General features: G+C 61.6%; 1 protein-coding gene and 1 long non-coding RNA gene across 3 annotated transcripts; one reads left to right on the top strand and one right to left on the bottom strand.

Moving 5' to 3' along the window:
* Positions 1–7,427, bottom strand: LOC125318854. Its single transcript, XR_007200522.1, has 3 exons — positions 7,079–7,427; positions 6,580–6,617; positions 1–198 (listed from the first exon to the last, which is right to left on the bottom strand). It is a non-coding gene; the product is annotated as an uncharacterized LOC125318854 (long non-coding RNA).
* Positions 7,428–11,417: 3,990 nt separating this feature from the next.
* On the top strand, positions 11,418–26,053 carry LOC125318845 (class I histocompatibility antigen, F10 alpha chain-like). Of its 2 annotated transcripts, none has more exons than XM_048289762.1 (8): positions 11,418–11,581; positions 15,799–16,062; positions 23,774–24,049; positions 24,280–24,552; positions 24,653–24,757; positions 24,862–24,897; positions 25,017–25,049; positions 25,636–26,053. In XM_048289762.1, the coding sequence occupies exons 1-8, from the start codon at positions 11,506–11,508 to the stop codon at positions 25,650–25,652; spliced, it is 1,080 nt and encodes a 359-aa protein (XP_048145719.1). In that variant the 5' UTR covers positions 11,418–11,505; the 3' UTR covers positions 25,653–26,053. The 2 variants fall into 2 exon arrangements, with proteins under 2 accessions (XP_048145719.1, XP_048145720.1); XM_048289763.1 differs by lacking the exon at positions 11,418–11,581 and adding an exon at positions 14,061–14,175.
* Positions 26,054–26,511: the final 458 nt, after the last annotated feature.

Below are 26,511 nucleotides of genomic sequence, written 5' to 3'. Positions count from 1 at the left end.
TCCGTCTAGAAGGTGAGTAGCATCCTCAATAGACTGGAACTGAGCGAGTCTACTCGGCGGGATCCCTCTCAAAGGTGCGAGGAGGGGGTCAATGGCTAGATGCAGGCGTAGTAGAACCTGGTCGGATGGTCTGATTCGTTGAAGCTCCAGCTTTGCCTGGTACCGGTTTCACCCAACGGCTGGGTATCCACTGAGGACCTGTGGGGGCAAGCACACAGACATGACCAAAATACAGAATTTCAGCAGGGCCTTGCCACAAACCCGTGGCCGTATCTCTGTAAGTAACAAAACTCCCGGTTCCCCTTTTTTCTGCCGTGGCCCCCTCCCGATGTTTCATTGCAGGAGGCTCCTTTTCATCTCCAAATATACACAAGTGATTGAGCACAAAGAGGGCTTTTGCTACTCTTTCCTTTGGGTCAGCTATGTCTTTGAATTTGGCAAGGTATCTCTTAATAGTCCCGTTAGCTCTTTCAACGACAGCTTGGCCCGTAGGAGAATGTGGGATGCCCGTCGGGTGAGTGATGTTCCATGTCTGCAGAAATGTCTGGAGTGTCTTGCTGACATATGCGAGTCCATTATCTGTTTTGATCGTTTTGGGGACTCCCATGACGGCGAAACAGCTGGTTAGGTGTCTACGCACGTCTCTGGCCTTTTCTCCAGGTTGTGGTGTGGCCCAAATAAAGTGGCTATATGTGTCAATCGACACATGGAGGTATTTAAGCCTGCCGAGCTCTGGAACGTGAGTCACGTCCATTTGCCAGATCTCGTTGGCTTTCAAACCTCTGGGATTGATCCCGCACCCCACTCCCACTCCGTTGTTGTGGAAGCTGCATGTGGGGCAGGCCTTAACGATGGCCTGCACCTCTGCCACTGAAATTCCATAGCTTCGCGCGAGTCCTTTAGCATTTTGGTGGAACGTGGCATGAGCTTCTCTTGCTTGCTGGTGGAGCGATAGTGGGGGCTGAGCGATTCCTGCAACGAGTTGGTCAGCTCAATCATTTCCTTCTCCAAGGCCATCTGTTCCCATGTGGCTTCTGATGTGCAGCACTGCATATTTCTCAGTCCGTTTTGAGATTGCGATTTGCATGCTTATTAGCAGCGCCATCAGTCTTTTGTTACGAATATCACGCAGTGCTGCGTCTTCTATGTGATTCGCTATCCCTACGACGTAAAGAGAGTCTGAAACCACATTGAGCCGTGTATTCGGCCAATGGCCTAAGGCCCATGCAACGGCATACAGTTCCAAGGTTTGTAGCGAATCCTCAGGTGTTGCTTCTAAGAGTTGATGCTTCCAACTCTTGGCATCTCTCCAGGTAATTGCTGCTCTCCGTGATTTCTTTCCAGCATCGGTGAAGACCGTGAGGGCGTCTTCCGAGGGGTCTTGTACTCTCTTTGGCTGTATTAGCCACCCTTGGTTGGACATCCATGCTAATGCAGGCACTGGCAGTGGCTTTACCATCAGGGCGGGTGCTCCGGTAAGGAGGGCTTGTTGCAACTCAGGTGAGTTGAACAGGAACCATTCTAAGTCCATGGGTGGTATGGGTATCCAAATGATCCTCGGGACCGTCCCGTCAATCTGCAGGATCCTGATGCGTGCCTTGCGGATCAAATCTGCTAGTGTTGCCACCTTTTCTTGTATAGTTCTGCGGGGTTGTAATGGTGGAGCGATCCATTCTAATACCTTAAAGTCCTTGGGTGGCTCCCCCGTTTTTATTAATTTGCATTGGGTGATAGCAGCGAGTAAATGCTGTGGGCCACATAGGATGGTGACATCCAGCGGTAGGGCTGGGTTGCGGCGTGATGTGGCTCCTGTGGTGATGTTGTCTGCAATAGCTTGCAGGGTAGCCTTTTGTTTGGTAGACAGTGTGACAGATTGTGCAGCGTTGGTTCCCCGGAGAAGAGGCCGAAGTTCATTAAGCCATTCATTAGGGAAGCCGACCACGGGGCGAAGCCATTGTAGGTCTCCCATGAGCTTCTGTGCATTGTGCAGAGTACGGATGTCTGTGTGGATGGTCAGCTTCTGTGGGTGTATGGAGCTTTCTGTGATTCGCCACCCTGAATAGGTCCATGGGGCCGTGGACTGAATTTTTTCAGGTGCTATTTGCAGGCCCCGATCACTCAAGGCCTTATGCAGCATGTCTTTTTGTTGCATGGAGAATGGGGTGTCCTGGGCTAGCAGGATGTCGTCCATGTAGTGATAGATGACCATCTTGGGGAATGCCCTCCGGATAGGTTGTAGAGCAGAATCCACATAGAGTTGGCACAGCGTTGGTGAATTACGCATGCCCTGAGGAAGCACTGTCCATTCAAACCGCTGGGCAGGTGCCTCCCTGTTGATAGCTGGTAGCGTGAAGGCAAACCTTTGCTTATCGTTGTCATGCAGGGCAATAGTGAAGAAACAGTCTTTGAGGTCGACTATCAATAGCGACCATTCAACAGGTAGCATGGATGGGTTGGGCAGGCCTGGTTGCAGTGCCCCCGTGTCATGCATCTGCTGGTTCACTGCTCGGAGGTCATGCAATAATCGATATTTACCAGATTTCTTTTTGATAACAAAGATTAGGGTATTCCATGGGCTTGTTGAAAGCCTTAAATGTCCTTGGTTGAACTGTTCCTGCACCAGGGCATGTGCTTGTTCCAGACTTTCCCTTTTTAAGGGCCACTGCTCCACCTTTACCGGCTTGTCTGTCTTCCACCGGATCGGGATTGGGAAAGTCCAAGCAATGGCCACTCCTAAAAATGTGCATCGGTTGTGAGCACCATGCCCATCTGGGCTAGAATGTCCCGTCCCACCAGGGCTGTGACACCGATTGGCAGTGGGATGATAGATACACAGCAACTGATCACTTGCTCAGCTATAGTCCATTGCAGGAGAGGGGATTTGCGAGCAGTGGTGAGTCCCCCGACTCCTGTCACTGTAGCTCCGGAGTCAAAGGTGGGCCAGTGCTGAGGCCAGTGGTGGCTGCTGATGATGGAGACGTCAGCACCTGTATCCAGCAATGCTGTGATAGAAATGCTCTGTCCCTGGTATGATACTGCCACCGTGCAGCGTGGTCTGTGTTGCAGGCTGACTGTGAGCATTGCTGCAGGCCCTGTGGAACCGAAACCTCCCTCCCCCCTCGGGGTGGAGCTTTTTGGTTCTAGTTCTCTGGTAAGCGCAGGCAATGGGATTAATTGTGCAAATCGGGTGCCCTTTTCAATGAACATTGGTGGGAAAAGGGTCTGCACCATCATGTGTATTTCTCCGGTATAGTCCGCATCGATAACTCCGGTAAGTATTTGTAATCCGTTCATAGTGGCAGATGAACATCCAATCAAGAGTGCTCCAACTGCCTTCCCCTTTATAGTCAAAGGTCCTTTAATTCCTGTGGGGAGGCGTTGTGGCCGATTGTCTATAAGGGTACAGTCTATTGTGGTTGCCAGGTCCAAGCCGAGGCTCCCTCGGGTTGCAGGCTGGAGAAGAAAGGGTTGTTCAGCGGAGCGGGTGGCGAGTGGGCGTGGCTCCCCTGTGCTGCTGGATATGCTGCCGCTTTTGGTGTCATCGCGGGGCGGGCTTTCCCGCTCGGTTTCCCGTTTCCCGACTTTGCAGCGCGGCAGGCAGCAGTGGCATGGGTATCAGAGCGGCAATTCTGGCACCAGACTTTGCCAGAGTTACAGTCTCTTCTCATGTGGCCAGAAACGCCACAACGAAAGCACCGTAGCCGGGTGGCTTGTCGCAGGAGCCGCTGGCTTTGCAAAGGGGCAAGAGCAGCTAGAACCTGATTCTGGGACGCTTCAGCCTGCTTCTGGGATGCCTCAGCCTGCTTTTGAATCCCTGTCCCTAGTTCTTTTATGGCATTGACAAGCATTGCTTGTGGGCCTGCAGGGACTTGTGACATTCTCTCTAGGGCTTCTTCGATAGTCCAAGTCCCAGGTAAAGTGACTAGTACGCTACGCGCGGAGGAGTTGCAGTTTTGGATGGCACATTGTTTTAGCAAGGCACCATGCAGAGCTTCTGGAACCCCAGCTGCGATAATAGCGCTTGCTACTCGATCGATAAAGGTACCAAATGGTTCTTCCCGCCCTTGTCTAATGCCCATATATGATGGTATTCCCCCTGGTGGCTTTATCTGGCCTAACGCTAGCCGAGCTAGTCGCATTGCTTCCCGTACCTTGTCAGGTCCCATGCAAGCTTGTGCCTTTGTACGAGTATACGCTCCCAGCCCCATTAGCTCATCTAAAGTAACTCCATGCAGCGGGTCTCCTGCTCCTCGCTGAACTGCTACCGATTGTTGGCAAGCAGCCTGCCAATATGTTCCAAACAACATACACTGATGTTGCGTTAGTATCAGCTTGGTGATACTGCGAATATCGTTTGGCAACAGCAGCGTGGAGCCCCACATAAAGTCTAGCATTTGGCGAGTTGGTTCCCCCTTTATTCCCGACTCATTAACAGTGGCACGAAGTTGCGTGAGCAGTTTCCAACCTAAGGGTTGAACTGTAACAGTAACTTGACCTTGGGCAATAGGGGCTGAGTATGTAACCGGGAAGGCTTGTGCAAGCTCTCTAGCGGTATCTGGGTCTCCCTCAGCGGCAATATTTTTTTCAACTTCTCGCCAGAAGTCATCTCGCTCTTTTGCAAATCTTTGACCCTTCTGCAAAAACGGATTAGTCTCTGCAGGGAGCTCAGCATTAGAATGCTCCGTTTGGGGTACAGGCAGCCAGCCTTCCTCCTGAGACTGTTGCTCTGATTGCTCTGGGGGGGGCAGATGGCACTGGGTCAGGCTCTGGCGATGGAGGTCGCGCACGAACCACACTGGGGGAGGGGGGATGGTGTGCGGTTTCCAGTGGGGTAAAGCTCGATGTGGAGTTTCCTGTTTGCATTGTAAACGAGGTCACGGAAGGGGGCAGCGGGCAGCTGCTCTCTTCCCTGTCCCGTTCCCTATCCCGTGGCGCACCCAAACGCTATGAAGCTGCAACGGCAGCTTTTTGCTCTGCTTCATGCTGTGCTAAGGCATTTATGACCGCTCGCCATGGTTTCATTAGCTTTTTGGCTGTTTTATCATCTTGGACAACTGCGTCAAAAAGCTTATCCCCAAATGCTCTCCACTTCTCCTTCTCAAAGACTTCATTAGCATCAATAAAGCAACTCTTAGCAACTGCATATGTTAATAGTCCAGGGAGATCCTTTTTGCAATCTATCCCTGGGGTGCTCCGCTTTTCTAAAAAGCATTTGAGCAAATCATACACCGCTTGTCTATTAGCCATACCTAAACGTCAGCGCTGTTGCAGCCTTTGCAAGACCTCGGCGGTGCGTGACCAGCAGGACCCTCTGTAGGTGCTCCTGGGCTCGGAGAAACAGCCTCTTTCAGCCTCCCAAGCTGCTCTGGGACCAACGCGGGATCCGTCGCGCCGTGGCCGCAGGATTTCCCTCTTTAGGGTCCCTGTTGTTCAGGCGCCATTATGTCGCGACGGAGGGAAGGCCCGGACGCTCAATATGAGTGATCAACAAGCTTCCGTTTATTGATCAGTCGTGGATTACAGATATAGTGTGACTAATGAGGCTTATGCATATTCCAAAAGGCGCAAGCTGAGTGGTTTACGGCACTGCCGCCGACCCCTCCCTCTAGTTCTACCTTTGTGGTCAGCAAGTTCCTCTTTCCCATGCCTAAGTCCCTCTTTTTCCCATGCCCCGACCATAAGCTGTCTATTGTTAACTGTACTGCTCACCAAGGCCAGCATGTCCTCGCTGTATCAGCATAAGGCCTTGGTCAGCTGCAGAGTCCATGCATCCTTTCTCACGTAGCTCAGCTATTATACAAGATGAGTGCGATATTCTGCTAAATCATGCTCTGTAAGCTGCAAAGGGTCTACGTGTCCTCGGTCACGTAGCCAATTCTCCACATCCTCTGTCCTCGTCCCACGCTGGGAGATGTCCGTCCTCCTTGTCCCATGCTGCTGGAGCCTCGCTGTCCTCGTCCAACACCGGGTGATGTCCACCATCCTCGCCCCACACCACAGGAGCTTCACCGTTGTATTCCCAAACCGTGGGATGTTTGCCCTCATCTCCCGGGACAGAGGGAGGTTCACCATCATCCCCCAGAACACCGGGAAGTTCACTGCTGTCTTCCTCCTCTTTGGACTCCTCTTTGGAAGCAGAGGGAGCCAGAGGAGGAGCTGATGCTGCTTTTGTGCCCTGTGGACAGATGGTAACGTGAGGGATGGGAAGTTCTCTCTCAGTTACTGCCTTATTTATCCTCAGCTACACATCCAGCTGCACTAAAGCAGGAATGGGATTCGGAGCTGTTCAAACTAGGAATGGGCTAAAGTCGACATTGGCACTTATTGCTGGGCATTCCATATTCCACCGTGGCTAAAGCCAGCAAGCAATCTTCTGCCTGCAAAACCAGACCTGCAGCTCTTCACAAGCTCTTCAGCAGAGAAGGAGAAAAGTGCCAGGGATCCCTTTGCTGCTGCTGCTGCTGCAAAGACACTGGCAGGAACTTTCCTTCAGCCTCCCAGGCTGGCGCTCGACTGCCACACGCCAAGCTCACAACTCTCTGCACAATTCCGACCACCAAAGGTTCCTTTCCCACTCACTGAAGGAGGAGCTGCTCGGGATCCACGCGTGAGGTGCCCTGCAACGGGACAGGGAACAGGAACGAGATGCTGTTAGGAAAAACCTGCCCGTGGTGGGAACTCCCACGGAGCTAGGCAACCCCGAGAGAGCATTTTGCTTCCACAACATCCCTCCAGGAGCCACAGTCCCTTTGCACAGCAAGCAAGAGAACAGCACAGAATCCTGGGCTGTGTCAGCTCTTGGCTGGAGCAGCCACCGGAGGGAGTTGCAGGCTCCGCTGGCACAGACTCTGCGCTTGAGGGAACAGAACCCCCCCGGCTCCATTGCAAATGCTGTGCACGCCCCGCTGGCTGCAGACACCCCCTTTTTCAGCTGCAGCTGCTGGCAGGAGCTCTCCCAAACCAACGGTGTCTTAATGGCAATTTGGTTACAAAGGCAGCTCAGTTCCAGTGGGAGAACGGAAAGCACCCAGCAAGCCCGAAGGCACCGATGCTGCACCCAGGGAAAACCTCGACTTACGTGCCAAGTGGGCTAAAAAATAGCCCGAATAAGCCACAGAGTACAGAGTGCAAACTGCAGCAACCGCTTGCTGGATCATTTTGGCCGTGCTGCACACGTCGCAGACTGTACCCCTGCAAGCACAGAAGGACACCCGTCAGGGGCTGGGCTGGCTGCTGAGAATGCCTCGGGCAGGAGGATCCTCCGGCAACCAGCGGGCGCCCAGAGCCGCTCTGGACACTGAGGGCTCCGTGCCCCGCAGCAACGGGAACACGGCGAGGACGCGGCAGCGTTCCCGTGACATCACAGCAGCAGCTCACGCAAGAACCGCCTGGAAGGTTCTCCTCTGTCACAAAGGAGCACAAAGGATCCTCCCGGGGCACAGCCTGTTGCTCAAAGGATCCAAGAGGAACCCAGAAAATGCAGCACATAAGGACAGCCCATAGCCAAGCCTGAACACTGAGGAGGAACGAGGACAGGACCAAACCAAAGGAATCACGGCCTTTAGTCACTGATGCTGCTGACTAAAACCAGCAAGGATTGTTCCGTCTGGGATCTCTGTTCTAGTTCTAGAAACAAGCAAAGTTCTCCACTCTAAATATACAGAAAGCAGGAACTGGGGAGGAGGCGGGATGAGGAAGGAGGAGAACAGCAGGAGGTGGAGGAGAGAGGAAAAGGAGGAGCAGGAGGAGGAGGAGCAGGAACAGGAATGGAAGGAGAAGCAGGAGGTTCCAGTGCCCGCTGTGTCCGCAGCACTCCCGGCCCCGGGAGCGTCCCCCCACGGCATCCTGCAGGTGGCTGGGGAGGGGGAGCTCGTCCCGAATCTATCAGGGGGTCCCTGAGAGGGTTTTTTTACTGGGGAGTGTTTGGAGCTGGCAGATTGCAGAACCCAAATATCTTTTAGTGTCCTGGGAGAGTTTTTTTTTGTGTGTGTGTATGTTTGGATCTTTCAGGACCCCAAAGCTGAGCCCCTTGGGGGGATCATGTCCCCTTACATCAGCCAATACACACAGAGGAGAGGCCCTTCCGCTGCCCTGAGTGTGGGAAGGGTTTCAACCACAGCTCAACACCACCGGAGGCACCGCTAAGGGAAGCCCTGCGAGTGCCCCGAGTGCGGGAAGAGCTTCGTGCGCTGCTCCAGCTCCATCCCCCGTGGGAGGATCGGCGTTGGATGATCCCCAGTGACCCCCGTTGGGCAGAGCCCTGGTGACCCCCGTTCCGGGTGATCCGCGCTGGGTGGGGGGAAGGTGGTGGAGAGATTTCTTTGCCTTCTCCTTGTGCTGCTGGGATTTGCTTGGGAATAAATTCCCTCCCTGTGCCCAGGCTGGCTCTGTTGTGCCCGTGCCAGTGCTCGGGGCGGGATCTCTCCCAGTCCTTCTCTCAGCTCCTGGGCCTTTCCTTGTATTTCCTGTCCCTGTGCAGTAGCAGAGGGCAGGGACAGAGCGGTTTTGGTGTCTCCCGGCATCCAGGCAGGGCCAGCCCAGCCCCGGGGGTTGGGAGGAGCTTGTGGGGGTCCCCCGTTTTTGGGACACTCCCGCTCGAGGAGGTAGAACTGGGAGGAGGGAGGCCTGGAGGGAAGTTGTTTTTAAGGGTCTTCTTTTACTTCTCATTTTTCTGCTCGGAGTTTGTTAGCAATAAATTCAATTCATATCTCCAGTTTCGAGCCTGTTTTGCCTGTAACTGTGTTTGATGAGGGATCTCTCCCGGTCCTCATCTCAGCTCATGAGCCCTTGGTTAAATTTTCTGTCCCCTGTCCGGCTGTGGAGGGCAGGGAGAGAGCGGCTGTGGTGGGTACCTGACATCGGGCCAGCATCACCCCACTCCAATGGGACATGTTCCTGTGTGGCCCTGGGCTATGGTGCCACTATTGCTGTTGCTTTTGTCTTCCTTATGATTTTATCTTTTGCATGAAATGCTTGTGCAGTGCCCTCGCTGTCCCTTGTGTCCCCTGGGCACCGACAGCCCCGGCCCTTGCCCTGCTCCCCCTCCCACGTTCCATCCCGGCTGGCGGAGCCTTGGAGGGGTCGTGGGGCCGTGGGGCTGCCCCGGGGGCTGCGGCCCGAGCCGGGGCCCCTTCCCAGTGCTCCCAGTCTGCCCATCCAGCCTGGAGCAGCCAGCGAGGGCTTCAGCTGGGGCGGCAGAGAGGCGCTGCTGGGGGGTCCCAGCTCCGCTTGGCTTGGGCTGTTCTTCCCAAGCTGGGCATAAACGACTTTGGGAGTTTTCTGCCACAAGTCTCTCCCCTCGTGCACTCAGCCAAAGGGGTTTGGGGCGGTTTTCCCTTTCTCGGGGAAATCAAAGCCATGCACTGATGCTCCGAATTAGGGGCGGCAGTAGCGAGGCTGCAGGGCTTCCCAAGGAGCCGGAGGCACCCGACACGCAGGGCTGGGCAGGTCGGGCCGGGAGCAGCGGAGAGCTTTGTTTCTCTTCTCAGCTGAATGGCGGCTCGGGCCGGGCCCGTTCCAGGGCTGCTCCTCAGCTGCGGCTTTCCCCTCACGCAGCCCGGGGGGCGCTGGGAGCGCGGGGCGGGGCTGGGCCGTGTGCAGAGCCCGCCCCTCGCTCCGATTGGGCGGTGCTGCCGTCAGTCGTGGTTCTGGCGCGCTGATTGGTCGGAGCGGGGAGCAGCCCGGGCCCGGAGCCGCCGGCAGGGCGGCCGTGGCGCAGCAGAGGCGCCATTGGCGGAGCGTCTGTGCGGGCCCGGGAGCGGCGGCGGCGGCCGGAGCCCGGTGAGGCGGCGGCGGAGCTCGGAGGCGGCCCCGGCGCAGCGTTCCGGGGACGGGGCAGCCACCTCTGTCCTACCCACAGCAGCCGGGACGAGCCAGCGCTGCTCCGGCACCGGCTCCTGCCGAGGCAGCAGCGGGAAGGAGACCGCGGGCAGCCGCTCCCGCAGCGCCCTCACGCCAGGGCGAACACGGCGCCCACACGGCACAACGAACCCGCCACAGCCCCCTGCCGCCCCCTCCGCCCGCAGCCAGCCCCGAGCCCCGCCAGAACCGAGCGCGGCTCCCACCTGCGCTGGGGCCGCCTCCGAGCTCCGCCGCCGCCTCAGCGGCTGTTCCCAGTCACCCCCAGTATGATCCCGGTCACTCCCAGTATGTTCCAAATCACTCCCGATAGGATCCCAGTTGCCCCCAACATGATCCCAGTTGCTCCTAGTCATGTCCAGTATGGTTCATTTCACTCTCAGTCCCTCTCAGTAAGAGTTCACTGTGGCCTCAGTCACTTCCAGTATGAACCCTGTCATATCTTCTATGATGTCTTTTGCCCCCATTGTGGCCCCAGTTGCTCCCAGTATGAGTCCGGTCACCCCAGTATGATCCCAGTAGCCTCCAGACACTCCCATTATGAATCTGGTTTGATCCCTGTCACCCCCAGTATGATCCCAGTCGCTCCAAGTATGATCCTGTCACTCCCAGTATGATCCCAGTATGACCCCAGTATGGCCAGCTGCTCCCAGGATGATTCCACTTGCCCCTTGCATTTTTCCAATTGCGCCCTTTCACCACCACTATGGTTCCAGTCACTCCCAGTACGATTCCAGTCAGTCCCAGAATGATCCCAACCATGCCCACTATATCCCAGGAACACCCAGTTGCTCTCAGCATGCTCCCAGTAGCCCTCAGTGTGGTCCCAGTATATCCCAGTATGATCTCTGGTGCCCCAGTTCTGCTCCCCCTGGGTTCTGGTCCCAGTCCTAGTGTATCCCAGTGTCCCAGTCTGTCCCAGCCCATCCCAGCCTGTCCCTCTCTGTCGTGGTCCCTGCCCAGCAGCTGCCACCATTTCCCAGATCCTGCTCCCCCCTGCCCCATTCCTGGGCACTGGGACCCCCCTGCATCTCCTTCCCCAGCTCCGGGACCCCCCTGCACCCCCTGACCCCGCACCAACACCCCCCTGACCCCCCTTTCCGGGTATCCACCTTTCCCAGCCCCTGGATCCCCCTTTTCCCTGACCCTGGGGACCCCTGGACCCCCCATTCCCGGCTATCCCAGGGCACCTCAGCCCCAGGCCTCTCTTTGCTGGGAAACCCGAACTGGGCACGGGGCTCTGCAGCCGCTCTGGGATTTGTGATCACCCAAAGGAAAGGGAGACGAGAGGGAGAGGGAGAGGGAGAGGGAGATTCGGAATAAGGGATTGGAGTCACAGTGCCCAGTCCTGCTCCCTCGGGGGTGGGGCCCCACAGCCACAGGACAAAATGGATCCGCGGGTCCCGGAGCTTTCCCCGCTTTGGGCCGAACCCAGCGGGTTCCAGGCAGAGTTTGGCCGCAGGGCCCGGGAGTTCAGCCCAGCCCGGCCCGGGAGTCCCGCAGGGCGTGGCCGGGGAGGGTCCGGGGAGGGGATCCAGGTGAATTCCCTGGAATTCCCCCTTATCCCCTCCCCTCCCGCGCTCCCTCGGTCACTTTCGCTTTCGCGTTTCCCAAGCTGCGCCACAGCTGTGCTCGGTGACGGCTGCGATGGCTCCAGCGCTGGGTCTGGGGGTGCTCTTGGGGCTCCTGGGGCTCCTGGGGACCCCGGCGGAAGCGACGAAAGGTGAGTGGGACCCCCAGCACCGGGACCCCCCTGAACCGCAATTCCCGGCACCGGAACCCCCCTGAACCTCCATTTCCGGCCACCGGGAACCCCCTAAACCCCCATTCCCGGGCACGGGAACCCCCCGAAACCCCCATTTTTGGTCCTGTGACCCCCCTCCATCCCCTTCCCCAGCACCGGGACCCCCCTGTACCCCCTTATCTGGCACCGGGACCCCCCTGAACCGCCATTCCCGGGCACGGGGATCCCCGTGAGCCCCCGTTCCCGGGCATCAGAATCCACTGAGCCCCCATTCCCGGGCACCGGGACCCCTCTGAACCCCCCTTCCTGGGCACGGGGACCCCCTTGAGCGCCCATTTCCGGGCACCGGGACCCCCCTGTCCCCGCTTCCCCAGCACCGGGAACCTCTGCACCTCCTTATCTGGCACCGGGACCCCCCTGAATCCCCATCTCCCGGCACCGGGAACCCCCTGAATCCCCGATTCCCGGGAAGGGAACTCCCCTGAGCCCCCCATTCCTGGGTACAGGGACCCCTCTGAACCCCCTTATCCGGCACCGGGACCCCCCTGAACCCCGAAACCCGGGAAGGGAGCCCCCCCCCCCGAACTCCATTTCCTGGGCACCGGGACCCACTTCACCCCCTTATCCGGCACCGGGACCCCCCTGAACCCCCATTCCGCTGCACCAGGACCCCCCCGAGTCCCCCATTCCTGTGAGCGGGGACCCCCCTGCACCCCCTTCCCCAACACCGGATCCCCACCACCCCCTTATCTGGCACCGGGACCCTCCTGAACCCCGATTCCTGGGAAGGGAACTCCCCTGAACCCCCATTTCAGGGTACCGGGGCACCCCTGCACCCCCTTATCTGGGACTGGGACCCCCTCCCTCACCCCCTTCACGTGTCCCGGCGGGTCCCGGCGGGTCCCAGGGGGTCCCAAGCGGTTGTCGCGGGGTCCCAGGGGGGTCGCAGCGCGGATCCAGTGGGATCCAGCTGAATTCCTGGGAATTCCCCTTTTGTCCCCGTCCCCTCCCCCGCTCCCGCGCTCCCTCGGTCACTTTCGCGTCTCCCAAGCTGCGGCACCGGGATCTGCCCGGCGCCTGCTCCGGCACCGGGACCCCTCTGAACCCCCATTCCTGGGCAGAGAGACCCCCCTGCGCCCCCATCTCCCGGCACCAGGACCCCCCTGAACCCCGAAACCCGGGAAGGGAACTCCCCTGAACCCCCATTTCAGGGTACTGGGACCCCCTGCATCCCCTTATCCGGCACCGGGACCCCCTGAACCCCCAATCCTGGGCACGGGGACTCCTCTGGATCTCCATTTCGGGGGATCCGAGACCAATTCCCCATCTCGGGAAGCCCCTGAACCCCCAATTCCTGGGCACCGGGACCCCCCTGAACCCCGAAACCCGGGAAGGGAGCCCCCCCCCGAACTCCATTTCCTGGGCACGGGGACCCCCCTGAATGTCCCTTTCCGGGCACTAGAACAGCCCCCACCCCAATTTGTGGGCTCGGGCACCGCCCTGAACCCCGACTCGTGGGCATCAGCACCCCCCGACCCTCCATTTCTGGGCACCGGGACCCCTTTGAACCCCGAATCCCAAGAGGGGAAGCCCCCGACCCCCTTTTCCTGGGGACTGGGACCCCCCTGCATCCCTTTATCTGGCACCAGGACCCCCTGAACCCCTTATCCTGCACCAGTGCCCCCCGCACCCCCTTTCCCGGCCCTCCCCTCTCCCAGCCCCCAGCCCCCACTTTTCCCTGATCCAGGGACCCCCTGCACCCCCATTCCTGCCTTTCCCAGCCCCCAGCCCCCTTTTTCCTCAACACCGAGGACCCCTGGACCTCCTTTCCTGGGGGGCACAGGGTACAGGGTCCCCCTGGACTCCCCCATCCCGCCTCTCCCAGTGCCCTCACCCCCCTTTCCTTGACCTGGGAGCCCCTGAACCCCCATTTCAGGGTACTGGGGCACCCCTGCACCCCCTTATCCGGGACTGGGACCCCCTCCTGGATCCCCTTCACGTCTTCTGGGACCCCCTGCACCCCCTTATCCGGGACTGGGACCCCCTGCACCCCTTCCAGGGCATCCCGCCCTTTCCAGACCCCAGACCCGCCCTTTTCCTTGACCTTTGGACCCCCCCAGGTCTCCCAAATTTCCGTGTCCCCCCAGTTCTCCACTCCCGGCGCTTCCTGAAAGGGGGTCCCAGGGGGTCCCAGGGTGTCTCAGAGGGCTCCAGGGGGGTCGCAGCGGGGATCCAGTGGGATCCAGAGGAATTCCCGGGAATTCCCCTTTTCCCAGCCCCTCCCCTCCCCCCCCCCTCCCGCGCTCCCTCGGTCTCCTTCGCTTCCGCGTCCCAACCTGCGAGACCGCGATCTGCCCAGTGACCAATGACGTCACATGGGGATCGGGTCGCCATTGGCCGGCAGGAAATAGCGGCGCCAATGGCGGGGCCGGAGGCGGGGCTGGGGGCGGGGCCAGGGCTGGGGCGGGGCCGAGCGGGGCCGGAGCGGAGCAGCGCGATGGCTCCAGCGCCGGCTCTCGGGGCGCTCTTGGGGCTCCTGGGGCTCCTGGGGACCCCGGGGGGGGCGACGAAAGGTGAGTGGGACCCCCGGCACCGGGACCCCCCTGAACCGCAATTCCCGGCACCGGGACCCCCCTGAACCTCCATTTCCGGCCACCGGGAACTCCCTAAACCCCCATTCCCGGGCACGGGAATCCCCTGGAACCCCCATGTTTGGTCCTGTGACCCCCCTCCATCCCCTTCCCCAGCACCGGGGCCCCCCTGTACCCCCTTATCTGGCACCGGGACCCCCCTGAACCGCCATTCCCGGGCACGGGGATCCCCCTGGACCCCCATTCCCGGGCATCAGAATCCACTGAGCCCCCATTCCCGAGCACGGGGACCCCCTTGAACGTTCTTTTCCGGGCACCGGGACCCTCCTGTCCCCCCTTCCCCAGCACCGGGAACCCCCGGACCGCCTTATGTGGCACCGCGACACCCCTGAACTTCCATTTTCGGGTGCCGATAATCCGAATTCTGGGAAGGGAATCCCCTGATCCCCCATTCCTGGGGATCGGGACCCCCCTGAACCTCCAATTTCGGGCACCGGGACCCCCCTGAACCCCGAATTCCGGGAAGGAAACTCCCCTGAACCCCCATTCCCGGGCATCCCGCCCCTCCCAGACCCCAGTCCCGCCCTTTTCCTCGGGTTTTGGACCCCCCAGATCTCCCAAATTTCCGTGTCACCCCCGTTTTCCACTCCCGCCGCTTCCCAAAAGGGGGTCCCGGAGGGTCCCGGGCGTCCCAGGGGTCTCCAGGGGGGTCGCGGCAGCGGGGATCCAGTGGGATCCGGCTGAATTCCCTGAAATTCCCCTTTTCCCCCCTCCTCTCCCTCCGAGCTCCCTCGGTCTCTTTCGCTTTCGCGTTTCCCAAACTTCGCCCCCGGGCTCCGCCCGCCTCTCCCAGCCCCAGCCCCTCCTTTCCCGTGTCCCTGGGACCCCCTGCACCCCCATTCCTGCCTTTCCCAGCACCCAGACCCCGCCTCCCTCCACACCGGGGACCCCTGGACCCCCTTTCGTGGGCACCGGGACCCCCTGGACCCCCCATCCCGCCTCTCCCAGTCCCTTCCTTGAACCTCGGACCCTTCCCGGCTCTCCCAGTTCCGCCTCCTGACCCTTGGACACCCCCAGACCCCTCCAGTCTCTGCGTCCCCCCAGCTCTCCACCCCCTGCGCTTTCTGACGGGGGTCCCAGGGGTCCGGGAGGGTCTCTGGGGGGTCCCAGGGGGGATTCTGGGCTCTGGGGCCCCCCTGAATTTCCAGTCCCGGGCACTGGGACCGCCCTGCACTCCTTTATCCTGCACCAATCCCACCCGATATTTCCTTCCCGGCCTTCCCGCCTTCCCCAGTCTCCAGACCCCCCCTTTTCCTTGACCCTGAGACCCCCTGGACCCCCATTCCCGCTTTTCTCAGCCCCCAGCCCCCCTTTCCTCTGCATCAAGGACCTCCAAGCCCCCCATTCCGGCTATCCCAGGTCTCCCCACCTCGTGACTCCTCTTTCCCTGGCACTGGGGACCCCTGCACCCCTTTCCTGGGCACAGGGACTCCGTGCACTCCCTTTTCCTGGGTCATGAGATCCCCAACCCCTTCCCAGCTCTCCCAGTTCCCCTTTCATTGATCCACGACCCCCCCGAGCCCGCAAATCTCCGTGTCCCCCCAGTTCTCCACTCCCTGCGGTACCTGCACGTGGCGGTGTCGGAGCCCGGCCCGGGGGTCCCCCAGTTCGTGTCCGTGGGGTTCGTGGATGGGATCCCCTTCGTGCGCTGCGACAGCGAGCGGGGCCGGATGGAGCCGCAGACGCCGTGGATGGAGAAGGGAGCAGAGCCGGGATATTGGGATGGCCAGACTGAGAGGTGCAAGAGGGGTCAGCAGGTCTATGCCATTAACCTGGAGACGCTGCGGGGCCGGTACAACCAGAGCAGGGGTGAGTGGGGGGAGCCGGGGCTGGGATGGGATCCGTGGGGCTGGGCAGGGATCTGTGGGGCTGGGATGGGATCCGTGGGGCTGGGGTGGGAAGTGTGGGGCCAGGATGGGATCTGTGGGGCCGGGATTGGAAATGTGGGGTTGGGCTGGGATCTGTGGGGCTGGGATGGGATGTGTGGGGCTGGGATGGGGATCAATGGGGCTGGGATGGGATCTGTGGGGCCGGAGTTGGGACCCGTGGGGCTGGGACAGGATCTGTGGGGCTGGGCGGGAATCCGTGGGGCTGGAATGGGAAGTGTGGGGCTGGGCAGGGATCTGTGGGGCTGGGCTGGGATCCGTGGGGCCAGGGATGGGATCTGTGGTGCCAGGGATGGGATCTGTGGGGCCGGGATGGGATCTGTGGGGCTGGGATGGGAAGTGTGGGGCTGGGATGGGGATCAATGGGGCTGGGATGGGATCTGTGGGGCCGGAGTTGGGACCCGTGGGGCTGGGACAGGATCTGTGGGGCTGGGCGGGAATCCGTGGGGCTGGAATGGGAAGTGTGGGGCTGGGCAGGGATCTGTGGGGCTGGGCTGGGATCCGTGGGGCCAGGGATGGGATCTGTGGGGCCAGGGATGGGATCTGTGGGGCCGGGATGGGATCTGTGGGGCTGGGATGGGAAGTGTGGGGCTGGGATGGGAAGTGTGGGGCTGGGATGGGAAGTGTGGGGCTGGGCAGGGATCTGTGGGGCCGGAGTTGGGACCCGTGGGGCTGGGCAGGGATCTGTGGGGCCGGAGTTGGGACCCGTGGGGCTGGGATGGGATCTGTGGGACCGGGATGGGAAATGTGGGGCTGGGATGGGAAGTGTGGGCCTGGGCAGGGATCCATGGGGCTGGAGTTGGGACCTGTGGGGGCGGGACGGGATCCGTGGGGCTGGGCAGGGATCTGTGGGGCTGGGATGGGATCTGTGGGGCCAGGGATGGGATCTGTGGGGCCGGGATGGGAAATGTGGGGCTGGGATGGGAAGTGTGGGCCTGGGCAGGGATCCGTGGGGCTGGGATGGGAAGTGTGGGGCTGGGATGGGAAGTGTGGGGCTGGGCAGGGATCTGTGGGGCTGGGATGGGATCCGTGGGGCTGGGCTGAGGATCCATGGGGCTGGAGTTGGGACCTGTGGGGGCGGGACGGGATCCGTGGGGCTGGGCAGGGATCCGTGGGGCTGGGATGGGGATCTGTGGGGCTGGGACGGGATCTGTGGGGTCGGGCTGAGGATCTCTGGGGCCGGAGTTGGGACCCGTGGGGCTGGGATGGGATCTGTGGGGCCGGGATGGGATCCGTGGGGCTGGGCAGGGATCTGTGGGGCTGGGATGGGAAGTGTGGGGCTGGGATGGGATCCATGGGATCCGTGGGGCTGGGCAGGGATCTGTGGGGCTGGGCTGGGATCTGTGGGGCTGGGATGGGAAGTGTGGGGCTGGGCAGGGATCTGTGGGGCTGGGATGGGAAGTGTGGGGCTGGGCAGGGATCTGTGGGGCTGGGATGGGAAGTGTGGGGCTGGGCTGGGATCTGTGGGGCTGAGCTGGGATGTGTGGGGCTGGGATGGGAAGTGTGGGGCTGGAATGGGAAGTGTGGGGCTGGGCAGGGATCTGTGGGGCCGGAGTTGGGACCCGTGGGGCTGGGATGGGATCCGTGGGGCCGGGATGGGATCCGTGGGGCTGGGATGGGATCCGTGGGGCTGGGATGGGAAGTGTGGGGCTGGGCAGGGATCTGTGGGGCTGGAATGGGAAGTGTGGGGCTGGGCTGAGGATCCATGGGGCCAGAGTTGGGATCTGTGGGGCCGGGACGGGATCCGTGGGGCTGTGCTGGGATCTGTGGGGCTGGGATGGGGATCCGCGGGGCTGGAAGGGATCTGTGGGGCTGGAATGGGATCTGTGGGGCTGGGATGGGAAGTGTGGGGCTGGGATGGGAAGTGTGGGGCTGGGCTGGGATCTGTGGGGCTGGGCTGTGATCTGTGGGGCTGAGCTGGGATCTGTGGGGCTGGGATGGGATCATTGGGATCCATGCGGCTGGGCAGGGATCTGTGGGGCTGGGCTGGGATCTGTGGGGCTGGGATGGGAAGTGTGGGGCTGGGATGGGATCCATGGGATCTGTGGGGCTGGGCTGAGGATCCATGGGGCCGGAGTTGGGACCTGTGGGGCTGGGCTGGGCTCCAAGCGGCTGGGATGGGATGTGTGGGGCTGGGATGGGGATCAATGGGACCGGAGTTGGGACCCGTGGGGCTGGGACAGGATCTGTGGGGCTGGGCTGGAATCCGTGGGGCTGGGATGGGAAGTGTGGGACTGGGCTGGGATCTGTGGGGCTAGGATGAGAAGTGTGGGGCTGGGCTGGGATCTGTGGGGCTGGGACAGGATCTGTGGGGCCAGGATGGAATCTGTGGGGCTGGGATGGGAAATGTGGGGCTGGGACGCGTGGGGCTGGGATGGGATCCATGGGATCCGTGGGGCTGGGAATGTCTTTGTGGGGCTGGGATCTGTGGGGCTGGGCTGAGGATCCATGGGGCCGGAGTTGGGACCTGTGGGGCTGGGATGGGATCCGTGGGGCTCTGCTGGGATCTGTGGGGCTGTGCTGGGATCTGTGGGGCTGGGATGGGATCCGTGGGGCTGGAAGGGATCTGTGGGGTTGGGCTGAGGATCTGTGGGGCTGGGACAGGATCTGTGGGGCTGGGATGGGAAGTGTGGGGCTGTGCTGGGATCTGTGGGGCTGGGATGGGATCCGTGGGGCTGGGCTGGGATCTGTGGGGCTGGGATGGGATCTGTGGGGCTGGGATGGGAAATGTGGGGCTGGGATGGGAAGTGTGGGGCTGGAATGGGAAATGTGGGGCTGGGCTGAGGATCCATGGGGCCAGAGTTGGGACCTGTGGGGCTGGGATGGGATCTGTGGGGCTGGGATGGGATCTGTGGGGTCGGGCTGAGGATCTCTGGGGCCGGAGTTGGGACCCGTGGGGCTGGGATGGGATCTGTGGGGCCGGGATGGGATCCGTGGGGCTGGGCTGGGAAGTGTGGGGCTGGGATGGGATCATTGGGATCCGTGGGGCTGGGCTGGGATCTGTGGGGCTGGGATGGGAAGTGTGGGGCTGGGATGGGATCCGTGGGAGTGGGCAGGGATCTGTGGGGCTGGGGTGGGATCTGTGGGGCTGGGGTGGGATCTCTGGGTCTGGGCTGGGATCTGTGGGCCTGGGCTGGAATCCATGGGGCTGGGACAGGATCTGTGGGGCCGGAGTTGGAATCTGTGGGGCTGGGATGGGATCTGTGGGGCTGGGATGGGAAGTGTGGGGCTGGGCAGGGATCTGTGGGGCTGGGATGGGATCCATGGGGCTGAAATGGGAAGTGTGGGGCTGGGCAGGGATCTGTGGGGCTGGGGTGGGATCCGTGGGGCTGGGCTGGGATCTGTGGGGCTGGGATGGGAAGTGTGGGGCTGGGCAGGGATCTGTGGGGCTGGGATGGGAAGTGTGGGGCTGGGCAGGGATCTGTGGGCCTGGGCCGGGATCTGTGGGGCCAGGGATGGGATCTGTGGGGCCGGGATGGAATCTGTGGGGCTGGGATGAGAAATGTGGGGCTGGGATGGGAAGTGTGGGGCTGGGCTGGGATCTGTGGGGCTGGGATGGGAAGTGTGGGGCTGGGATGGGATCCGTGGGGCTGGGCTGGGATCTGTGGGGCTGGGACAGGATCTGTGCGGCCGGGATGGGATCCGTGGGGCTGGGATGGGAAATGTGGGGCTGGGCTGGGAGGTGTGAAGCTGGGATGGGATCCATGGGATCCGTGGGGCTGGGATGGGATCCGTGGGGCTGGGATGGGATCCGTGGGGCTGGGAATGTCTTTGTGGGGCTGGGATGTGTGGGGCTGGGCTGAGGATCCATGGGGCCGGAGTTGGGACCTGTGGGGCTGGGATGGGATCCGTGGGGCTCTGCTGAGATCCGTGGGGCTGTGCTGGGATCTGTGGGGCTGGGATGGGATCTGTGGGGCTGGGATCTGTGGGGTCGGGCTGAGGATCTCTGGGGCCGGAGTTGGGACCCGTGGGGCTGGGACAGGATCTGTGGGGCTGGAATGGGAAGTGTGGGACTGGGATGGGATCTGTGGGGCTGAGCTGGGACGTGTGGGGCTGGGATGGGATCCTTGGGATCCGTGGGGCTGGGCTGGGATCCGTGGGGCTGGGGTTGGAAATGTGGGGCTGTGCTGGGATCTGTGGGGCTGGGCTCGGATGTGTGGGGCTGGGCTGAGAATCCATGGGGCCGGAGTTGGGATCTGTGGGGCTGGGATGGGAAGTGTGGGGCTGGGATGGGATCCGTGGGGCTGTGCTGGGATCTGTGGGGCTGGGCTGGGATCTGTGGGGCTGGGACAGGATCTGTGCGGCCGGGATGGAATCTGTGGGGCTGGGATGGGAAATGTGGGGCTGGGCTGGGAGGTGTGGGGCTGGGATGGGATCCATGGGATCCGTGGGGCTGGGATGGGATCCGTGGGGCTGGGATGGGATCCGTGGGGCTGGGAATGTCTTTGTGGGGCTGGGATGTGTGGGGCTGGGCTGAGGATCCATGGGGCCGGAGTTGGGACCTGTGGGGCTGGGATGGGATCCGTGGGGCTCTGCTGAGATCCGTGGGGCTGTGCTGGGATCTGTGGGGCTGGGATGGGATCTGTGGGGCTGGGATCTGTGGGGTCGGGCTGAGGATCTCTGGGGCCGGAGTTGGGACCCGTGGGGCTGGGACAGGATCTGTGGGGCTGGAATGGGAAGTGTGGGACTGGGATGGGATCTGTGGGGCTGAGCTGGGACGTGTGGGGCTGGGATGGGATCCTTGGGATCCGTGGGGCTGGGGTTGGAAATGTGGGGCTGTGCTGGGATCTGTGGGGCTGGGCTCGGATGTGTGGGGCTGGGCTGAGAATCCATGGGGCCGGAGTTGGGACCTGTGGGGCTGGGATGGGATCTGTGGGGCTGGGATGGGATCTGTGGGGCTGGGATGGGATCCATGGGGCTGAAATGGGAAGTGTGGGGCTGGGCTGGGATCTGTGGGGCTGGGCTGGGATCCGTGGGGCTGGGCTGGGATCTGTGGGGCTGGAATGGGGAGTGTGGGGCTGGGCAGGGATCTGTGGGGCTGGGATGGGAAGTGTGGGGCTGGGATGGGATCCGTGGGGCTGGGCTGGGATCTGTGGGGCTGGGCTGGGATCTGTGGGGCTGGGACAGGATCTGTGCGGCCGGGATGGAATCTGTGGGGCTGGGATGGGAAATGTGGGGCTGGGCTGGGAGGTGTGGGGCTGGGATGGGATCCATGGGATCCGTGGGGCTGGGATGGGATCCGTGGGGCTGGGATGGGATCCGTGGGGCTGGGAATGTCTTTGTGGGGCTGGGATGTGTGGGGCTGGGCTGAGGATCCATGGGGCCGGAGTTGGGACCTGTGGGGCTGGGACAGGATCTGTGGGGCTGAGCTGGGACGTGTGGGGCTGGGATGGGATCCTTGGGATCCGTGGGGCTGGGCAGGGATCTGTGGGGCTGAAATGGGAAATGTGGGGCTGGGCTGGGATCTGTGGGGCTGGAATGGGAAGTGTGGGGCTGGGATGGGAAGTGTGGGGCTGGGCAGGGATCTGTGGGGCCGGAGTTGGGACCCGTGGGGCTGGGATGGGATCCGTGGGGCCGGGATGGGATCCGTGGGGCTGGGATGGGATCTGTGGGGCTGGAATGGGATCCGTGGGGCTGGGATGGGAAGTGTGGGGCTGGGCTGGGATCTGTGGGGCTGGGCTGTGATCTGTGGGGCTGAGCTGGGATCTGTGGGGCTGGGATGGGATCATTGGGATCCATGCGGCTGGGCAGGGATCTGTGGGGCTGGGCTGGGATCTGTGGGGCTGGGATGGGAAGTGTGGGGCTGGGATGGGATCCATGGGATCTGTGGGGCTGGGCTGAGGATCCATGGGGCCGGAGTTGGGACCTGTGGGGCTGGGCTGGGCTCCAAGCGGCTGGGATGGGATGTGTGGGGCTGGGATGGGGATCAATGGGACCGGAGTTGGGACCCGTGGGGCTGGGACAGGATCTGTGGGGCTGGGCTGGAATCCGTGGGGCTGGGATGGGAAGTGTGGGGCTGGGCTGGGATTTGTGGGGCTAGGATGAGAAGTGTGGGGCTGGGCTGGGATCTGTGGGGCTGGGACAGGATCTGTGGGGCCAGGATGGAATCTGTGGGGCTGGGATGGGAAATGTGGGGCTGGGACGCGTGGGGCTGGGATGGGATCCATGGGATCCGTGGGGCTGGGAATGTCTTTGTGGGGCTGGGATGTGTGGGGCTGGGCTGAGGATCCATGGGGCCGGAGTTGGGACCTGTGGGGCTGGGATGGGATCCGTGGGGCTGTGCTGGGATCTGTGGGGCTGGGATGGGATCTGTGGGGCTGGGATCTGTGGGGTCGGGCTGAGGATCTCTGGGGCCGGAGTTGGGACCCGTGGGGCTGGGACAGGATCTGTGGGGCTGGGATGGGAAGTGTGGGACTGGGCAGGGATCCATGGGATCCGTGGGGCTGGGATGGGATCTGTGGGGCTGAAATGGGAAGTGTGGGGCTGGGCTGGGATCCGTGGGGCTGGGCTGGGATCCGTGGGGCTGGGATGGGAAATGTGGGGCTGGAATGGGAAGTGTGGGGCTGGGATGGGAAGTGTGGGGCTGGGCTGAGGATCCATGGGGCCAGAGTTGGGATCTGTGGGGCCGGGACGGGATCCGTGGGGCTGTGCTGGGATCTGTGGGGCTGGGATGGGGATCCGTGGGGCTGGAAGGGATCTGTGGGGCTGGAATGGGATCTGTGGGGCTGGGATGGGAAGTGTGGGGCTGGGCTGGGATCTGTGGGGCTGGGATGGGATCATTGGGATCTATGCGGCTGGGCAGGGATCTGTGGGGCTGGGCTGGGATCTGTGGGGCTGGGCTAGGACGTGTGGGGCTGGGATGGGATCCTTGGGATCCGTGGGGCTGGGCTGGGATCTGTGGGGCTGGGATGGGAAGTGTGGGGCTGGGATGGGAAGTGTGGGGCTGGGCAGGGATCTGTGGGGCTGGAATGGGATCTGTGGGGCTGGAATGGGAAGTGTGGGGCTGGAATGGGAAGTGTGGGACTGGGATGGGATCCGTGGGGCTGGGCTGGGATCCGTGGGGGTGAAATGGGAAGTGTGGGGCTGGGATGGGAAATGTGGGGCTGGGTTGAGAAATGTGGGGCTGGAATGGGAAGTGTGGGGCTGGAATGGGAAGTGTGGGGCTGGGCTGAGGATCCATGGGGCCAGAGTTGGGATCTGTGGGGCTGGGATGGGATCTGTGGGGTCGGGCTGAGGATCTCTGGGGCCGGAGTTGGGACCCGTGGGGCTGGGACAGGATCTGTGGGGCTGGGATGGGATCTGTGGGGCTGGGATGGGAAGTGTGGGGCTGGGAATGTCTCTGTGGGGCTGGGCTCAGGATCCATGGGGCCGGAGTTGGGATCCGTGGGGCTGGGCTCGGATTTGTGGGGCTGGGATGTGGATCCGTGGGTTTGGGATGTGGATTCACAGGGCTCCAGGGGGCTGGGCAGGGATCTGTGGGGCTGGGATGGGATCTCTTGTGATCCCTGGGATTGGGATGGGATCCATGGGGCTCCAAGGGGTTGGGATGGGATCTGTGGGTTTCTGTCGGACTCTGGGGCTCCGTGGGGCTGGGACACAATTCCATGGGTCTCTGTGGGTCCGATCCCCGCCAGGTCTCCACACACTGCAGCGGGTTTATGGCTGTGACCTCCTGGCCGATGGGAGCGTCCGTGGATCCTTTCGGGACGGCTACGACGGGTGGGATTTCCTCTCCTTGGAGCCGGGATCCCGGGGCTTTGTGCCGGCCGACGGCGCTGCCCAGGTCACCACGAGGCGCTGGAATAGTGACGGGGCCACGGTGGAGCAACTGACGAATTACATGGAGCACATCTGCCCGGAATGGCTCCAGAAATACGTCGGATACGGACAGGAGGCACTGGAGCGAAAAGGTGGGAGCAGAATTCCTGTGGGAATCTGGGATTTGGGAATGGAGGATTTGGGAACACGGGAATTCCTATGGGAATTCCATGGGTGGATCTCACCCCCATCCTATTCCCGTGGGAATTCCGTGGGCAGATGTCACCCCCATCCCATTCCCCTGGAATTCCATGGGCGGCTCTCACCCCCATCCCGTTCCCGTGGAATTCCATGGATGCATCTCACCATTGTCCCATTCCAGAGCCCCCCGATGTCCACGTGTCCGGAAAAGAGGAATTCGGGACGCTGATCTTGTCCTGCCACGCCTACGGATTCTACCCCAGGCCCATCGCAGTCAGCTGGATGAAGGGGGATGAAATCCGGGATCAGGAGACGGAGTGGGGCGGGGTCGTTCCCAACAGCGATGGCACCTTCCACACCTGGGCCAGGATCGAGGCGCGGCCGGAGGAGCGGGAGCAGTACCGGTGCCGGGTGGAGCATTCCGGAATGCCGGAGCCCGGGATCTTCGCCTTGGGTGAGGCTGGAAGTGTGGGAATTGGGAATGTGGGAATTGGGAATGTGGGAATTCCCAACTGGGGATCCTCTCCCCCTCCTCACTGTCCCGCGTTTCCCAGAGCCAGAATCCGGCGGGAATCTCACCCTGGTGGTCGCTGTGTCCATCATCGCTGCCATCGTCATCCTCGTTCTTGTCGGATTCCTCGTCTGGAAGCACCAATCCGGTACGGGGTCGACACAGGATGGGGGTCGGGAAGGGGCACAGATCCGCCTGGCACCGTTCCGGGAATCCCCCACCACAGGTGCTGATCCCACTTTATTTCCATAGGGAGGAGGCAGAACCATGGATACAGCCCGCCAGCCGGTGAGTACCAGCGGTGGATCCGGCTCTGGATCCCCTCCATGCAGATCCCAGGATGGATCCTGGGGGTAATCCCGGTGTGTGATCTGTGCTGGGATCTCATGGATCTTCTCTTTCTGCAGGAAAAGACGTGGGAACCAATGGCTCAACCGCAGGTACGGAGCGGGATCAGGGTGGGATTCCAGAGGGGAATCGGGGCAGGATGGGTGAAGTGGGATTAGGTGGGATGGATGGAGCAGGATCAAGTGGGATGGATGGAGCAGGATTGGGGTGGGATGGATGGAGCAGGATCAGGTGGGATGGATGGAGCAGGATCAGGTGGGATGGATGGAGCAGGATTGGGGTGGGATGGATGGAGCAGGATCAGGTGGGATGGATGGAGCAGGATTGGGGTGGGATGGATGGAGCAGGATCAGGTGGGATGGATGGAGCAGGATTGGGGTGGGATGGATGGAGCAGGATCAGGTGGGATGGATGGAGCAGGATTGGTGTGGGATGGATGGAGCAGGATCAGGTGGGATGGATGGAGCAGGATCAGGTGGGATGGATGGAGCAGGATTGGTGCAGGATGGATGGAGTGGGATTGGGGTGGGATGGATGGAGCAGGATTGCGGCAGGATTGGGGCAGGATCAAGTGAGATTCTGGAGCAGCTCCTGCTCTCTCCATGGGCTCCACAGCCAGGTCCATCCTGTGGGATGGGGACAGGGACAGGGTGACACCGTGATCCTCTCTCATCCCAGTACAAATCACCGCCTGAGCGATCCACGCAGCGGAGCCGGAGCCGGCCCCTTCTCTCTTCAGATTCGGCAGATTCAGCCAAGCTCATCCCGCTGCTTCCACCCATCCCGGCCCTGCCCATCCCAGCCCTGTCCATCCCGGCCTCTCCCATCCTGGCACTGTCCATCCCGCTGCTCCCGCCCATCCCAGCCTCTCCCGTCCCAGTTCTGTCCATCCTGGCCTCTCCCATCCCAGCCCTGTCCATCCCGGCCTCTCCCATCCTATCCCTGTCCATCCCGCTGCTCCCACCCACTCCACAGCTCTTCCCAATTTCGCATATTTTAAAGCCAAGAACCACAATTATTCCTGACGCTTTTTGATGTGAAATTATCTTTCTTTGGCCAATGAATTTTGCTTTGGGCAATAAATCTGGGTTCCCTCCTCCGGTGTCCGGCAGTTCCTCTCTGGGAGCCAGGAATGGCAATGGGGACACTGGGGACTGGAATGGGGACACTGGGAGCAGGTTGGAGACACCAGGAACTGGAAATGGGGACATCAGGACTGGGATGGGAATACCAGGACTGGGATGGGGACACCGGAAGCAGGATGGTGACACCAGGAGCAGGACGAGGATGGGGACACCAGGATCAGGGTGGGGACACCAGGATCAGGCTGGGGACACCAGAACTGGGATGGGGACACCAGAACTGGGATGGGGACACCAGGATCAGGTTGGAGACACCAGGAGCAGGATGGGGACATCAGGATCAGGTTGGAGACACCAGGATCAGGTTGGAGACACCAGGAGCAGGATGGGGACACCAGAACTGGGATGGAGACACCAGGAGCAGGTTGGGGACACCAGGAGCAGGATGGGGACACCAGGAGCAGGATGGAGA

Source organism: Corvus hawaiiensis, chromosome 31 (assembly GCF_020740725.1).
Source record: "Corvus hawaiiensis isolate bCorHaw1 chromosome 31, bCorHaw1.pri.cur, whole genome shotgun sequence".
Classification (NCBI taxonomy): domain Eukaryota; kingdom Metazoa; phylum Chordata; class Aves; order Passeriformes; family Corvidae; genus Corvus; species Corvus hawaiiensis.
The sequence above is the reverse complement of the archived record's forward strand: the minus strand, read 5'-3'. Positions and strand labels throughout refer to the sequence as shown.